Raw genomic sequence first — 17,821 nt, 5'->3', positions numbered from 1 at the left:
TGTCTGTCCCACAGTTCGAGTGCTTCTGTGGCTTGTGGCGGCGCGGTGTGGAGAGACAGGCAAAGGGTCTGTTTTGTATTCTAAATGTGTGGCCTTCGTGGGCAAGGGCTCGGCCTGTGACTCGGTTGTGTGTTTTTGCCTTGCCAGCGCCTCGCTGAACAAATGGTTGGGTTGGTTACTGCTCCGCAATGTTAGCAGTGGAGCGTGGGCGGATGCGAGAGTGGGTGCGAAGGGGAAGAGGACCCGCACTCTCCACCACCACCGGCCTGGCGGGGCGGGCTGCGGATAATGCAGAGCCCCGAGAAAGAGGCAGCCAGGCATTGCGGGAGGAGGTGTAGTGGAGTCCGACGACCTACTCCGGTGTAGCTGCTTCTCCGTCTGGCAGCTCTTGCCCACTACCTCTCTAGAGAAGGCTACCCCCATAGTACTGGGTCCCCAGTGCCTCCTCCCTCGCCGTCTGGCGGGGAGTTGGTGGAAGGGAGGCCGGGCCGGAGACGTGCAGATGTCCAAGGCCTGTCTCTCGCCCACCTGCTGCTGCTGGCGGAGAGGGACAGTCACCCCGGACTCCCTGCGCCCTGGACGCTGGCATCCATCCGGCTCTCTCGGGGGCCTTCATTCCGGGTATCCATCTCGCTCTCGGGTCCCCTAGCTTGGGGGAGAAGCCAGGGGCGGGTGGGCGGCGATCTGCCTTGGAGTTCAGCCTTCTGGCGAACGAGAAATCCGCTAACTCCGCGATTTACTGCGGCGTACAGAAAGCAGAGCTTTCGCTGGCGCGCGGTCCGAGGCCTCGTTCCCTTTGTGCGTCGAAGCGGCGGGACCGGCCATCAGGGCCCGCCTTGTGTCGGAACCGCCGCTCCACCCCGACTTAGCAGGGGAGGAAAGTTGGAAGAGATCGGCGCGCCTGGGATGTGTTTGTCATCCTGGGGCCGGCGCTCAAGAGTCTGAGAGAGAGAGAGGGAGAGGGAGAGACCTAGGAGGGGAGGGGGGAAATAAGAGGAGGGGGGAGAGGAGTGCCGCGGAGGAGAGGCGGGCGCTAGGGAGGGGCGAGGGGAGCGCCAGCGAGCGGGAGAGGGAGCCGGGGAGGAAGAGGGAGAGGGCGAGGCGCGCCTGGCGGCCGGGTTGGCTGCGGCCGCCCAGAGGCTCCTGCCAGTCCTCCCACCGACTACACCCCGCGAAGGAGGAGCTTCAGGCGCGCACAAGGCGTCAGAATCCTCAATTTCCAACTTAGCATCTTGGCAGGACCTTTGCGAAGCCAAAAGCAGAGCCCCCCAGTGCAAAGAGCGAGGGGGAAAAAGAGAAAGCAGCAAGGGAGGGGGGGGGAAAACCCTGCCGGGGCGAGCGAGGCGCGCAGAGGAGCGGGCTCGGCGGCCGCAGCCGGAGGCGCGCGGGAAGTCAGCGAGGAGGCGCCGCGGGCCGGAGCCCGGGAGCCGGGGCCCGAGGAGCGGCGGCCCGGGGCAGCCGGAGACCAGGTGCCCGCCCGCACGCCCTCGCAGGGCGCCGCCCGGCTCGTTGGCGGCCGCGGCGCGGAGCGCCCCATGCCCGTGCGTGGCCATGTCCTACCCGCAGGGCTACTTGTACCAGCCGTCCGCCTCGCTGGCGCTCTACTCGTGCCCGGCGTACAGCACCAGCGTCATCTCGGGGCCCCGCACGGATGAGCTCGGGCGCTCGTCGTCGGGCTCCGCGTTCTCGCCCTACGCCGGCTCCACCGCCTTCACGGCGCCCTCGCCGGGCTACAACTCGCACCTCCAGTACGGCGCCGACCCCGCGGCGGCGGCAGCCGCCGCCTTCTCTTCGTACGTGGTGAGTGAGCTGGAGCCGGGGCGGGCAAGGGCAGCTGCGGCAGCTTGGGGCGATCGGGGGCTGCGGGGGACACGGGCCTCGGCTCCACCGCGGGCCGCCCCTGCCAAGCCTCGCGGACCCTGCAACCTTGGGCGATTGTCTCCCTCGGCTTCGCCCGGGCCTCGGGTTCAGGAGTTGCTCGGAGAGAAGAGCCGCGTCTTGCTCGGATCGCTGAGTTGGCGAAAGGGTTTTTTGGGGAGAGGTCGCTGCGATTAAAGAGCAGCAAACGTGAGCTCCAGGCCGCCCTGCACATTTTACTTTCTTTCTTTCTTTCTTTTTTTTTTTTTGGTTTTGCCATTTGGAGAAAGTAGTTCAAAAGAAATAGACCCGAAATCTGAACAGAAGCGTGCTAAGTCTGTGTAAATGTGTTTGGCCTCGCCTTTAATTAGTCCTCCAAAATGTTGCAAATCCGTAATCCTATCTTTGCAATCCGATTTGGAGGTATTAAATTTCTGAAAAGTCGGGCGAGCTGCGGTGCATCCGGGATTTTTCGGCCGGGTGCACTTTCTGGAAAAGCGCCTTGGCTTCGGTTTGGGGTAACACTTTTGGAGGGGTGGGAGTGCCGAGGCAAGGCTTAGCTTTTCGTTTGCCTTTCTCTGTGGGGAAAAAAAGTCCTTGATTTCCTTTGCTCACCACCCTTGCTCCCAACGCGCAACCACTCGGTTGCGGAGCGCAGAGTCGCCGCCGCTGCCCAGGCCTCTCTCTGGGTAGAGGGCCCGGCCGCCGTGGCCGGATCTGCGCACGGAGGGAGGACGTTCCTGGGCCTCCCAGGGGCCAGGGAAGCCAGGACGGCTCCAAGCGCCCCCAAGGACTCAGGAGTTGGCGCCCCCGCTTCCTTATGAGGAGGAGGAGGCGTTGCCCCAGGGTCTGAGCTCTCCAGCCCTACCCCAGGGAAAGCCTGAGTGCGGGCCTCGCAGCCCGAAGACCCCTGGGCGCAGGGAAAGTGTCTTTCAGTCGCCCAGGTGGCACTGGGGACCACGGCCCACTCTCACTTTCTCTCTGCCCCTTCCCTGCAGGGCTCTCCCTACGACCATACACCCGGCATGGCAGGCTCCTTGGGGTACCACCCGTACGCAGCACCCCTGGGCTCGTACCCCTACGGGGACCCCGCGTACCGGAAGAACGCCACGCGAGATGCCACTGCTACACTGAAGGCCTGGCTCAACGAGCACCGCAAGAACCCCTACCCCACCAAGGGCGAGAAGATCATGCTGGCCATCATCACCAAGATGACCCTCACCCAGGTGTCCACCTGGTTCGCTAATGCGCGCCGGCGCCTCAAGAAGGAGAACAAGATGACGTGGACGCCGCGGAACCGCAGCGAGGACGAGGAGGAGGAGGAGAACATTGATCTGGAGAAGAACGACGAGGATGAGCCCCAGAAGCCCGAGGACAAGGGCGACCCCGAGGGCCCCGATGCAGGTTGGTGGACGCGGGAAAGGGTGCGTTAAGCAAAAGGGGGACTGGAGAGGGGGCGCACAGGGCCTGGAGGTTGAGGGCAGGGGTCTTTGCCTTTGCGGGCGGGGACCTGGGCCCCGCCGCGCGGCCTCCGCGCCTCTGACCGCCTGGGTTTCGCCCGCAGGAGGAGCAGAGCAGAAGGCGGCTTCAGGCTTTGAACGGCTGCAGGGGCCGCCCACCCCCGCCGGCAAAGAGACCGAGGGTAGCCTCAGCGACTCGGATTTTAAAGAGCCGCCATCCGAGGGCCGCCTCGACGCGCTGCCCGGGCCCCCCCGCGCCGGCGGGCCCTCCCCGGCCGGGCCTGCGGCAGCTCGGCTGGCCGAAGACCCGGCCCCTCACTACTCCTCGGGCGCGCCGGCTCCGGGCCCACACCCAGCCGCGGGAGAGCTGCCCCCCGGTCCCGGAGGGCCCTCGGTCATACACTCGCCGCCACCGCCACCGCCTCAGGCGGTGCTCGCCAAGCCCAAACTGTGGTCTCTGGCGGAGATCGCCACATCCTCGGACAAGGTCAAGGACGGGGGCGGCGGGAGCGAGGGCTCTCCGTGCCCACCGTGCCCCGGGCCCGTAGCCGGGCAAGCCCTAGGAGGCAGCCGCGCGTCACCAGCACCGGCGCCATCGCGCTCGCCCTCGGCTCAGTGTCCCTTTCCAGGCGGGACAGTGCTGTCCCGGCCTCTCTACTACACGGCGCCCTTCTATCCTGGCTACACGAACTATGGCTCCTTCGGACACCTTCACGGCCACCCGGGGCCCGGGCCAGGCCCTACAACGGGTCCGAGCTCGCATTTCAATGGATTAAACCAGACCGTGTTGAACCGAGCGGACGCTTTGGCTAAAGACCCGAAAATGTTGCGGAGCCAGTCCCAGCTAGACCTGTGCAAAGACTCTCCCTATGAATTGAAGAAAGGTATGTCCGACATTTAACGCGGGCTGCGTCGGTCCTGGACTTTCCTAATTTATTAAAAAAAAATGGCCTTGGCAGTTATTTTTCCATCAACATGAGAGAAAAACAAAACTACCCCTCCTACTAAAAAGTTTATAGTTCCTGGAGATGGATGACATAAAAATGTAAACATCTCCACACACAAACAAAAATGTCTTAACCAACTGAAAAGAAAAATTTAAAAAAGGATTTGTATTAAATCTTATTCTGTATATTTAATGTAGCATTTTTGTATTTAAATTGATAACTCAATATCTTTGAAGTAAATTATGAAATTAAGACACCTGTACAGGCATTTAATGTTTTTTTGTAATATAACTATATACATTTGTGTTTCCCCCAGAACTGTTTCATAGTTTAAAAATACAAGTTTAATTTAATTTTTTACACCTATTGATTTTTCTGGGTATGAGCTGAAGTATTATTACAGAAAGGGAACAGGTTATACTCTTAGATTTAAAAAGTAAAAGAAACTGCAGCCGCCTTTGTAAAATGCAAAATATTTAATTAAAAGAGATTTTAACATAATCAGAGCCACTCATTACTTTTTAGAAGCCACAGTAAACTGTCCATCGCCCTGGACAAAAGGTGCAAACTGCAACTTTTTTTCGAAGTGGGGAATGAAAGGTTCCACCGAACCTAGTGTGCCAGCGGGAAACTGTAATTAGGCTTCGAGCCCCGGGGAACCTGGCCCTGCCCGGAATGCAGATTTGGATCACTGATGCGGGCTGCTGTGGGGAGATTGGACCCTGAAGGAGGGAGGAGAGAGACCCAAGTGTGTGCCCAGAAGGGAGAAGAGATGGCAAAGGCAGCTAGAGACACGCACCACCCGAGCTCCATTGCTTAACCTAATTACTTCCAATCAGTGTCGTGTTTTATGCAAAGCAATCAGCTGGTGAACTTTGCTAATGAGTTCGATTTTATGCCGGATTTAGCCCTTATTACTCTTTCAAAGGTGCTCTGGGCTAATGCGGGCGGGAAGCGTTAGGGGATGACAAGGAGAAGGCTTTCCCAAGTCACTGTCTTCTCTACCCCTTCAAAATTGGGCATTGATCTCTTCGCTGGATTTGATTAGATTAGTAAATGTTCCATCCGCGACCGTGCGAGTGGTAGGCGGCCGGGTAGATTCCCCGCGCAGCCGCGGGGCTGGGCCGCGGGACCAGCGAGGGGACGGTTCCTCCCTTTCACAGGTAGGTGTCACACTTGTCCTGAATTACAAGCCTGCACTTTGCAGAGTCGGAGATTGGAGAGAGAGTGGGCGGAAGTGGGGGAGGGAGTGCCATAAGCGCTTGGGGGAAGCAAGGGGAGCCCCGAACGAACCAGAAGAGCCCCCCCCGCCCCACCCCCAAGGGCCCCTTTTTGGACAAGCGGCATTCAAAAGTTCGAGGACGTTTGCCTAGATAATGAGGCCGTTGTGGACTTGATCAGGCTTGTCACTTTAGCACTCTTCCCATCACGGATTCAAGAGTCCGAGTAGCCACAAAAGTATTTTTGAGGTTTTATTTTCTCCGTTTAATCCCGCATCTTTCATCGCAAAACGAAAAGGCAGGTTACGTCTCAATCCCACATGAGGAAGAGATACCGCCCTGCGCCCGAGGCCCGCCAGCACGGTCGGTGTTCGCCTCTCCATTTTGCGCGGGAGATGGGGAACCGCGGACTTGTGGAATTTCGTGGGAAATTTTCACTGGTCGGGGGACGGGAGGCTTTACAGCAAAAACATACCCCAGCGAGGGGAATTAATTTGCTCTATTAAACCCAAGCCTGAGCGTAGAGAGAATGTGTTTGCACATAACATCGGTTTAATTAGGCTAAATCAAAACTCACATATTTGCACTTCTACTCAAGACCACTTTAACCCTGTTATTTTAAACACAGCCCAAATTTTCACTGGAGTTTTCACTTTTGCTACTTTTTTTTTTTTAACCTGCAACGGGGCTCCTTTAGTTATTCGAATTTAAACAAGTTTGAAAGCAGCATTGTCCAGATGTTTTCTTGAACAGCAGTCGACTTCAGTGTTTAAATTAGTGAGAAAATTCACGCAGGGAAAATGGTTTCAAAGCTGGAAGTGTGAATGATTAAATATGCATGAGACGATCGTATTTTATTTTGTCCCTTTAATTATAAATGATTTTTTTAAACAATTGAATTCCAGAGATGACTTGCCCTACCCCCCGCGCCCCAGCCCCCTCCATCCACCCCCCGACAGCCCGGTTCACAATCAGCTTTTTCCCCCCTGTTGAATATGCAGCCCCAGGAGTCACCTTCTCTTCTAAAAAAGTCAGAAGAATAGGCCAGTCGCCTTCTCTTAAGAGAGAGTTTAAGGACGACATCAACTCTGCGGGATTTGGAAGCACTGGCCCTAAACCCTGCCCAACGATTTTAAAAAGAAAATTGTAGGCTTCCTTGTGTTCCCGGGAATATGCAAATGGCGCGGCGCGGGCCTCCCGGGTCTGATTGCCGAGGCTCCGGGCTGGGAGCCGAATGCCCGCGGGGGCTGCCTGGGAACGGGAACCGCGTACCGGGGAGCCCGTGGCGTTTCTCCCCAACGAGGGGCTGTGCGAGACGCCTCCCGGCTGCGCAGCGAAACCGCCGGAGTCTGGAAGGCTGGTGCCCACATCGCTGCCCCCTGTCCGCATCCCTCCTGCCCTTGGCCTCTGCAGGGTCGAGGGTTTTCTTTGCGTACTTCGTCCTAAGTACAAGCCCCAAATTAAGTTTAGGGTTTTCTCCTTTGCAGAGCTGGGTTTCGTTGGCCAGTGGTTTTTCTGTTGTCTAGAGACTTCTCAGTTTGGGGGCGGCCTGCTGGGCGGGTCGAGGTATGTGCAGCTAGGAAATGTCTCCCGCGTTTAATCCCAGAAGTAGATGCGTGTCTGTAAGGTCCCAAGTCCCTCCTCGAGCCTCCGAGCCTCAGCCTGGCCGCATCTTGGGCCGTGTCGAAGGCGATGCTCCTTGCAAGGGGGGCTGGGGGAAACCTTTCGGCGTGTGCCAGGGGTTTGTTCGCAGACTTGGACGGGGGCGCGGAAGTTATGCGAAGCAGTGCCTAATACACCTCGGTGCTGGGGTATCGCGGGCGTTTGTCACCTGCGCTTGGCTGCACTGGTTGCAGCCCCCAAGCAGAGCCTAGCTTGGCACTAAGGGGACTAGGAGTCGCTGAACCCCTGGCAACAGAGGCCGCGGGACCACTGAGTGGGGTCCCTGCAGTCAGCCCCACGAGGCAGCGCCAAACCAGGGCCCGGCTGGGTTTCTTCCCTTGCCCCCCTGTGCAGGGACGAATCAGCTTCTGGGATTTGGGGTGAGGAACCAACAGCCCAGTCAATCCCCGAGGGTGCATACTCGGGCATTGAGGTGAGGCTGCAGAAGGGGCCCTTTCTCCTTCCCGCTCTTCGGACCGGGGTGCCAGGGCCCGAACTGCTGTTCCCCGGCCTGGGTGAGGGGTCTTTATCGAGGCCTCCTGGTTTGCAAACCCCTCAGGGCCTCTCGTTCCCTGAGATGTGCACAGCTCTTGGAGCCTGGAAGGTTGGGGGCTGGGCTGCGGTGGTCGTGCGAGCGGTTTCAGAACTGGCTGTTCCTACCAGCCCACCTGTCCCGCCTAACAAGCTGCCAGCTGGGGCGGAGGCACAGAACAGCGCCCTGCAAAGCGCCCAAAGTGAAAGGAATGTGATTGCGCTCCCAAGAGGGAGCCGGAGGCGGATGCAGTTTAGGAAGGGCGCCGCCTACTGGTCCCCGGGCGCCACGCGGCTCGCAAAGAGGAGGAGTTAGGCGACACCCAGCTATGCCCTCCACCCTCAGCGGGGCCTTAGCTCTGGACCCCAACAGGGTCAAAAGTAAATTGCTCCGCCATCCCACTCGCTTCGGCCTGGGACCCAGGACCCAGTTAACATTGGGGATTCGGAAAGCACGGCCTTCGACTGGAAGAGTATTAACCCTACAGATTCCTGCCGCGGCTTGGGCACAGCCTTTAAAACCTGGCGGCAGGCAGTTGAGAAATATGCGGGCTGCTGGAGCAGCCTGCGGGGGGGGGGGGGGGGCGCGCGCGGCGGTGCGCAGCCCAGGCAGTGCCGGTGCGCCCGCTCCGCTTCAGGTGCAGGTATTCCGTTTCTGCTGGCCTTTCCACTCCCGGCCTCTGGGCCCCGCACCGTTTTAATTTGCGGTTTGGCATGTCGGGGGTCTACGACGCAGCCGCGCCCCCAAAGATCGTTTCTATCTTTTGGCCTGTAGGTTGGACATCTTTAGGAAAAGGAAAAACAAAACAAAACTACCCTCGAATTCTTCAAACCCTATTTCGAAAGCACCTTTAATGAGCTCGGCGTGGCAAAGGAGGAGGTGCTCACCTGGACGTCCCCCTCTACCCATCCAGAAGCGCTAACGGGAAGTCTCAGCTGGTTTCCCCCGGTGCAAGGATGTTGGGGACAACGGGGGGCGCGCCCTCTACCTGACTTTCGCCTTCTTTGCCACTCGGCCCCCGAATAGGAGGAAAATCGGCCCGACCGGAATCTTGCCTCCTGCTCTCCCCCGAAAGTGGCCAAAGCTGTGGAACTGGTCCTACACCCACCCCACGGGTCTCCCTTTTGAACCAGGCCAGAGCTAATCTCCTTTTCGTTTTCGCGCTAAATGCGACTTGGGTCCCAGGCACGAGGTGGGACCCAGGTTGTGGCCTAACACGATCGCCTCGGGGACCGGGCTGCAGCTCTGGCTGCACACCCAGCGCCGGCCGGCCCCTCCGGGCCGTTGGGGATCTCCGGCCTCCCGTCGGCCGCAGGCCCCAACCCTGGGTCCCCAAGGCCGCCCTCCCGGCCGCGCTCGTTTCCGGCGCCCGGACGAGCCTGGCGCTCCCAGACGCCACTTTTCTCAGTGAAATCTGCTTTTATTTGCTCCGAGCAAACCCCGGGCTCTCAGCGCTCTCGCCTGATGGATGCAAATGTAAATGTGCACTTATTTAATTGGATCAGGCCCCAAGATAAAAGAGATAAACGGCTCCCCGTTTGCTAACTTATTTTCCGAGGCATGCAGCGCCGCGTGGAGGGGAAGCTAATGAAGGAGAGGCGCGTCGCTGGGCGCTCGAGCGCTGGTCGGTCGGCTCGGCTTGGGCGGCGGCTCCTTGTCCACCCCCTCTGTATGCGCCCTGCCCGCCGGGTAGGATCCCCTTGGGACTTTCTGTGCAAAGGGACCGGAAAGTGAGAAGGCGCGGCTTCGGCTTCGCGCTTGCAAATACTCAACCTCTCGCCACAGTGTTCTGCGGTTTTTACCCAACTCTCCATACAGGAGTCCTACTGGCAGGGCCGATTCGATAGAAAATCCTTTCTTGCTCCCCTCCCCAGGCGTCGTCTTTCACCCCAGGCGGGGGTTTCCGAAAGAAAGACGGGAGGGACGTGGAAAAGGCCAGGGGCGTCCCCCACCTCCACCCCGACCCCCGGCCACCAGGGTCCCATGGAGTCGCCCCTTAGATGGAAGGACCACCCTTCTCTGTTCCCAGTTGGCCCTCTTTTGGATTCTGGGATTTCTTTCAGGACTGGCGTGGATAACCTCCCCTCCCCCAATGTATGCCCGCAATGCACACAATCCTTCAATAGTTTCAAAGGGTCGCAGAACCCGGACATCCAGACTGTAGGAGGAGAAAGGACTACCTGACTCCCAGCTCCACTGGGCGGGAGTTCAGAACTTCAGCACCAGTGCGTCGGTCTCCGCCATCCTCGACAAATTCGTTCCCCAAGTTTGGGCCTTGGTTTTTCCGGCAAAGTTTTTCTTCCGTTTAGGAGGGTGGAGGAGGTCTGGGTGGGTGAAGGCAAGAGGCCAGCTGAGACAGACTGCGGAGGATGGGTGCAAAGGAGCCTGGGAAAGGGGGCGCCCTAGGCGGAGACCCTTGCCAGGTAGACCCCAGAGGCTAGGCTGGGCAGGGCTGGGACTGGTGAGGCACGGCTGGTCAGGGCGGGCCGGCCGCGTCCCATCCCCAACTCGCTGATGAATTGGCTTGTCAGGAGAGCTCTGTGCGCGGAGCCCATCAGAAAGCACTTACCTCGCTAAACTGAAATTACTGTCTTTTCAGGGGCTAATTTGTGTAACTCCCATGGAGGGGCTTGGAGGGGGTTTGATGAGGCATAAAATGATGATTAATGAATTTATTGGCCGCTGCTCATCAAACAACGGCTGGAGAGCTCGGGTCCACACGGGGCGGGCTGGCAGCGGCGCTCAGCACAGCTGGGGTTCGGCCTCCGGGGGTTCAGCGCCTGCAACGGTTTTCTCTTGCACCCAGCCCTGGCCCTGGGGGCTTTCCTTGACCTTAGCCGCTTTCTGCTGACCAGCCTCAGATTTGGGGCTCAGGTTCCAGCCATGCCGCCATCGCCCCCTGCGGGCCAGCGGCTCAGGCGGGGGTGGAGGTCGGGGGAGGCCAGGACTCCAGTGGCTGCAGGCCCAGAGGTGGACAGCACCTCTCCAGCGTCCTAGAAGCCAGGCCTTGAGTGTGACCAGGGCACCCCAGGCAGTGTGAAGATGGAGATGTAGGCTGTTGTCCAGAAGCGTTACAGTGTACTGGTTGGGTCCTCGGGCCTTGGTGGCTCAATCCTACCTCCCTCTGCAATTTACTAAGCTGTGGGTCCTTGGGCAGATCAAATAAGCTCTCTGAACTTCAATGGCCTCCTCTGTAGAATGGGCCTGTACCACCCCTGTTTTCTTTTCTTTTCTTTTTTTTTTTTTTTTTTGCTGTACGCGGGCCTCTCACTGTTGTGGCCTCTCCCGTTGCGGAGCACAGGCTCCGGACACACAGGCTCAGCGACCACGGCTCACGAGCCCAGCCGCTCCGCGGCATGTGGGATCTTCCCAGACCGGGGCACGAACCCATGTCCTCTGCTTCGGCAGGCGGACTCTCAACCATTGCGCCACCAGGGAAGCCTCCACCCCTGTTTTGTGAGGATTCTAGTGGGTGGCAGATAGTCATCCTTCAATACAGTTATTAGGGTCATGCTCTCTTAGCACTTCACTTCGCTGCAGATGCTAGCCAAGGCCTGGGGGAAAGGGGAGAGGGTGGGAGACCGAGGCTTTGGGTTCTGACTTGGGGCGAATCCTGCCAGAATGGCTGTTGTTCTTTAGCACTCTTCCCTTTCCCTGCCTCCTCTGGCTATACATCACTCTCTGGGGCTTGATTGGAGGGGGACACTGGGGAGCCTGGGAAGGCAGCTCTGATCACAGCTGAGCTTTGGGGAGCTGACCGGACCTGCCTTGGGATCCCCTGCATGGGGGCAGAATTGAAGTTCAAGTTAGTTCACAGGACTGTTCAGACCTCCTCTCATTTATGTATAACCCACCCTTTTTCTGCAGGCTCCTGTCTTTTGGAATGTGTCCCCAAGTCCTTTTAGCCACTTCCTCTAGCCTCAATCAAAACCCTGCAGCCCACAAACTTATAAACTCAGCTTGGAGTCTTTACCTCCCCTGCCTACCTTGTACCCCGCACACTGCCCCACCCAGATCTCCCAACACCTGGCTCTACCTTTGCCTCCCTGGGACATCCTGCCCTGCTGAAGCAGAGCACAGGGAAGCCCTTGGCATTGACCTCTCCAGTAAGAGGCTTGGTTGGCCTCCATGTTAGTGCAGCTCCACTTAGACTATTTTTTCCCTTCCTGCCACATACATAATTGAGCATCTATAATATGCCAGATTCCTTGTTCTAGGTGCTGATGATAGAGCAAAGAACAGAGCAAAGTCCCTGCCCTCCTGGAGCTTACATTTTAGAGGGGTGGGCAGAAAGCAAACAAATAAGTGTGATAATGGCTTATCACAATCTCCAGGTGATGAGTGTTAGCAAAAAAATTAAGTAGGGTAAGGACATGGACGGGAGTGTGCTCTTGGAGTGAGGACGGTCTGGGAAGCATCCCCTAGGAGGGGGCATTTGAGCAGAGACCTGAAAGAAGTTAGGGAATAAGCCAGGCAGGTATCCCAGGGGAGAGAGTTCTGGGAAGAAGGCATAGCAGGTGCAAAGATCCTGAGGTGGGAGCAGGTTTGAGCAACGCCAAGAAGACTTTTATGGGAGGGGATTAGATCAAGGCAAAGCCAGGTTCAGGTTATATGGGGCCTCATGGGTCCTGGTGAGATCTGTGGATTTCATGATGTGACAGAGAGAGAGGGAGAGAGAGAGGGAGAGGAAGGCAGGGAGGGTTTTGAAGGGAGAGACAGGATCAAATTTATGTTTTAAAGGCATCCCCCTATATGAGGAGCTGAGACTCTGGGAGGACAAGAGTAGAGGCAGGGACCAGTTAAGAGGGTGATGGAGAATTTGGGGGGGGGGTAATGGAATGCGGTCTTGGTCCAGCATGGTAGCCGGGGAAGTGAGGAGAAGCAATCAGGTCTGGGCTGAAGGTAGTGTCAACAGGCTTTGTTGATGGATTAGATGTTGGGAATAAGAGGAGTGGAGTTCTAGATGCCTCCAAGAATTTGAGCCTGAAAACCCAGAGGCATGGGGTTGCCATTTGCTGAGATGTCCAGTGGTAAGGGAGGAGCAGGGATTTTTTTTTTTTTTTTTTTTCTGGAGAAGGGGGAAGTAAGATACTCATTGACCTGATCCCCAAGCCCTTTGGCCCAAAGGAGTTGCTCTCGTGGACATGCTGGTCATCCAGTGGCCAGGCCAAACCCTGAAGTGAACAGATCCTGCCGCCTGAGACCAGAGATCTCAGACCTTTCTAACCCCATCTCCCCTTTTATTTCTGCCTTTTATTCCTTTCCCTTTTTCTTTTTCTTTTTTTTTTATCAGTGGAGAAACTGAGGTTCAGGAAATGAAATGACTTGCCCAAGCTCACACAGTGAGTTTATAGGCAGCTCCGAATCAGAAACCCGGGTCTCCTAACTCCTAGGCTGTGCTCTCCTTCTGTCTCAGCGACGCTAAGATCTCACGGATATCTGTGTTTTAACGGAGAACTCCTGGAAACAAAATGCCTTAACAGAGAGGAATGAATTTAGAGTGGTGGAGTCTCAGACACTGTGACAAGCTGTCAAGGGAGATATTTTTAGGCAGGGCCGGGAAATATCTTAGCCCTCCTCCAAAGCTGCTGGAGGACAGGCTGCCCCCTCAGGACTGTGTGTGTGAAGTACAGATGACCATCTGAAAAGATTTGCTCATTTCTCCTGTTGGAAGTGACTGCCTGCCTGCCCACAACGATCTCGCATAATGCCCCAAAACGAATGTTCCTTTGCCCATCATTTTACAGAGCAGCTCCCAGCAAACATTTGAATTGGGGACAAGGACTCCAATCATAGGTCTTTCATGCATGTATTTTGTATTTCTTTCTTTTTTTCTTTTTTCAGTGCTTCACCTTGACTGTTTTTTGCTTTTTTTTCCCCACCTCAATCCTTTTCTTGACTCCTTGTGTCATATATATGGTCGTCTGCTTGGGGATTTTTTCTGTAAAATCTATCAGTGGCTTTGTCCCCAAGGGAACCCACAGGCCCTTAGGAGTAGCATCTCAATGTCTTTCAAGCAGAGTGAGACATCTGTTAGCCCTAGATTCCAAATACCCTCACAGTTCCAGAACATCCCAGACACCTTCCCAGCTAACAGAGTTTGACATCAGACTTACCACACAGTTGTCATTGCTGAGACTTTTTTTTTTAAGGTCCAAGCCACAAGGTTTTTTGTTTGTTTGTTGGTTGGTTGGTTGGTTGATTTCATTTGCCTACTATTTGTAATAGGTGGCTCTTTTTCTAAATACTCATACATGCAGAGATGTTCATGGGTAGTTGAGGACTGATTTTCCTGGATCACATAAAAGAGTGGATGAGTGGCAACTTGGAGAAAAGGGTGTTTTTGGAATAAACACCACCTCTTTGTGCTCATGAAGAATGTGGTAGAAAAATCCTTGGCCTGGTTTATTTTGGTTGGTGGAGTTTTTTTTTCCCCTCTCTCCAGACATTTTTTTCTTTCTTACTTTCTTTTTTCTTTTTAATTTTTTTCTTTTAATCTGGTAAGTGCCTGACAGGTCCTAGAAAATGTCTGAGGAATGTCTGAGAAGGCTCTGTGGGACTCGAAATTGCAAGGAAAGGGTCCTTGCTCCGTGTTCCCCAAAACTTACTCATTTGAGCCCTGCCCTCCCAGTCCTTGTCATAGCCTACGATTATTGAAACTACTATTTACAGAATAATTTCCTTTGAATTTTGTTACCATTTACTTATATTGAAAGGAATGTTTGTACCACTACAGTCACTGAAAAACGAGTATCACTCGCCATCAGTGGAAGACAATTATTAAGAAGCCAGTTAATTAAGTGAAGTTCTTGGCCTCCTGGGCTTTGAAGGCAACTGGCGTCTCTCAGGGTCTCTGGTTGTTCTAGATGTTACTGCAACCCCATCCCTTCTGCTTCGCCCATGATTATGTAGGTCACGTGAGCATCTTTTCACCCACACCTAAAGTCATCCTGTGTCCCCCCAGAGATGTGCTTCCCACACTTTAAAAAATAGTAACTGCTTATTTTACAGATATGGAAATTGAGGCCCTGAGAGGTAAAGCAGTTTGCTCCAGATCACACAGCTTGTTGGTGACAGAGCAGCCAGGGGTGGCTGCCCCCTATCCCCACCCTGCTCCCCCTACGCCTTTTTCTTAATGAATTCCTTGCACTGTAATCCTCATCTCTGGGTGAGCTTCTGGGGAGGCAGGACCGAGATGGGAGAATTCGTACAAACCTTGTGAACTTTTGTTCCTTCCATTCCACTGGTTCTGCAAGGCCTGAATCTCTTTTTTCCTATCTGTGGGTCACTCTTTGGGGGTAAGAGGTCAAGACCCACAACCCAGTATGCTCTTTGACGCCACAAAGGGCTCTGGTCCTTCTCCATTTCTTCTGCAGGGGAAGAAGAGAGGGTTGGAGCCTCCAGCTCTGAGCAAAATTTGGAGAAGGGGTGGGGTGGGCTTGAGGAGGTGGATGCATCTCCCTTTGAGAGGTTCCTGCCCTATCAGTGCCCCTTTTTCCAGATACTTACAAGTGGGAGGTTCCCATCCCTCTCCCCTCCTTTCTGAAGCTGGCCACAGAGACACATGGGAACTTTGTTTAGTGCTAACAAGTAGGGTGTTGTTAGGTTCCCAGCTGTAATATCACTCAAAGTTAACACCCCTATACACACACACACACACACACACACACACACACACACACACACACACACACACACACATACCCCTTGCCCCTTTCTCCTCTCTTTTCTCTTCTCCCTGGGTGGGGACCTTTAGCATAGCTTGTTTATTGGGTAGGCCCTCCCTCACCTGCCCTGGAAGGCCTGCCATGCCCCTCAGTGGTGTTGCAGCACACCTGGCCTACATCCAGCCAGCACTCTCACCTCTTCTCCAGGCCACCTATCCACTACCTGAAGTCTATCTCCAGCCGGAAGGACCACAAGCAACTTAAATTCAAAATGTCCCAAACTAGGTTTATCCCTAGGTATTCTATTCTTTTTGACATGATGGTAAATGGGATTGTTTCCTTAATTTCTATGTGGTATATATATATATATATATATATATATATATATATATATATATACAGTGGAATACTACTCAGCTGTTAAAAAAATGAAATTTTGCCATTTGTGACAACATGAATGGACTTGGGGGGTATTATGCTAAGTGAAATAAGTCAGACAGAGAAAGACAAATACTGTCTGATACCACTTATATGTGGAATCTAAAAAATACAACAAAGTAGTGAATATAACAAAAAAGACGCAGACTCACAGATACAGAGAACAAACTGGTGGTTACCAGTGGGGAGCAGATGGGGGAAGGGCAAAATAGGGGTACGGGATTAAGAGGTACAAACTATTAGGTATAAAATAAGCTACAAGGGGCTTCCCTGGTGGTGCAGTGGTTGAGAGTCCGCCTGCCGATGCAGGGGACACGGGTTCGTGCCCCGGTCCGGGAAGATCCCACATGCCGCGGAGCGGCTGGGCCTGTGAGCCATGGCTGCTGAGCCTGCGCGTCCGGAGCCTGTGCTCCGCAATGGTAGAGGCCACAGCAGTGAGAGGCCCGCGTACCACAAAAAAAAAAAAAAAAAAAAAAACTACAAAGATATATTGTACAACACAGGGAATATAGCCAATATTTTATAATAACTATAAGTAGAGAATAACCTTTAAAATTTTTGAATCACTATATTGTACACCTGTAACTTATATAATATTGTATATCAACTATACTTCAATAAAAACTAAAAATAATAAAAAGAAATATATATATATAAAAGAATAAAGCCAGATAAAATGACAGATGAAAAAAAATGTCCCAAGCTATAGTCACCTCCTTCCCATTCCTAGCCTCACCCCAACCCCAGATTGGCTTCTCTTGCCTTCCTTCATCCAGTGACCCAGTGGAAGGACTTCAGAAACATGCCAACAGTTTCCTTTCCCCAATGCTTCATATGCATCCACTCCCCAAGTCCCATAGATCCTTCTGAGGGATCTTGTTCAACCGTCTCCCCCGCCTACTGCACTGGTCTGAACTTCATCGTCTGTCATACTGACCATCACATACCTCCTGAAGGTCTCCCTGCCCCAGCCATCTTTGTAGCACCAAAGTAGAGCCCAAAGCCTGGAGCGTCCTGGGTATTCAATACATGTTGATGGAAATGAAAACAAAGAAATGGATTCCAAGCCAGTGTACTTGGATTTTTCCCATAGAAATGAATTTTGAAACAGCTCTGGGGTCAGACAGATGTGAATTCAAATCCTGACTGCCCTCTACTATCTTGGGTATATTAATGAACCAGATTAGATGACTAAGAAATATAAACAGAGAGACCCAGCACCTGTGGTGATGGAAAAGGTGGACTCTATTGGGTGCCAGACTTCTTGGATTCTGTTCCTATCTGTGCCCTCTGCCAGCTGTGCAACCCTGGGAAAGTTCCTTAACCTCTCTGAAATTCAGCATCCATAAAACAGGGATAATACAGTACCTACCTCACAGGGTGAGGATTAAATGAGATAATGGATGCAAAGTGCACCGAAGCACATGGTGGACTCTCAAGAAATGTGAGTGTTTACCATTATTACTCAATAAATATGGTTTCATATGATTGCAAATGATTTCATCTGAGAATTTCTAAAATTGTGTAGCGTGTTTTCTCCATTTCTTAACTACTTCACATCTTTTTGCTGATCAGCAATGGTTAAGATGTCTAGAGTGGAAAAAAAATCTTATTTTAAGAATCACTCCTTGGAACATTATTTCATTACTTAAACTTTCTGCTGACTCATCTGTTCCGTGGTAACTGAGTCTTTCTTTACCAATAACTTTAATTACATCAATCACTCATTCTCAAAACTGCTGAATAATGAAAACTCTTAGAGGTGAAACGATGGACTTCCGTCACAGAAGCAAGGGCTTTTGGAGGGAGATATAATAGGCTTTTCTTTCCTTTTCTTTTAAATAGCAATCAGTACTTCAAATAGGGAAATATGGTTAGCTTTCATGATTTACTATCTGTCCATCTATCTCTCTAACAGTTTATAACGAGGAATGACGATTCACAACTTCCTGAATTGAATTGAATGGAATTTGCTTCATCTTCTGACATTTCTTAGTCATAAGGCCCATGTCGCCACCTTGGTGATAAAATAAGTGAC

At 53.8% G+C, this 17,821-nt stretch overlaps 1 protein-coding gene across 1 annotated transcript; it reads left to right on the top strand.

Moving 5' to 3' along the window:
* The first annotated feature begins 1,309 nt into the window (after positions 1-1,309).
* On the top strand, positions 1,310-4,308 carry IRX5 (iroquois homeobox 5). Its single transcript, XM_079907524.1, has 3 exons — positions 1,310-1,800; positions 2,856-3,261; positions 3,422-4,308. Exons 1-3 carry the CDS (start codon positions 1,552-1,554, stop codon positions 4,216-4,218), a joined length of 1,452 nt encoding a protein of 483 aa, XP_079763650.1. The 5' UTR covers positions 1,310-1,551; the 3' UTR covers positions 4,219-4,308.
* Positions 4,309-17,821: the final 13,513 nt, after the last annotated feature.

This window comes from Stenella coeruleoalba, assembly GCF_951394435.1.
Source record: "Stenella coeruleoalba genome assembly, chromosome: 20".
Taxonomy (NCBI): domain Eukaryota; kingdom Metazoa; phylum Chordata; class Mammalia; order Artiodactyla; family Delphinidae; genus Stenella; species Stenella coeruleoalba.
The sequence above is the reverse complement of the archived record's forward strand: the minus strand, read 5'-3'. Positions and strand labels throughout refer to the sequence as shown.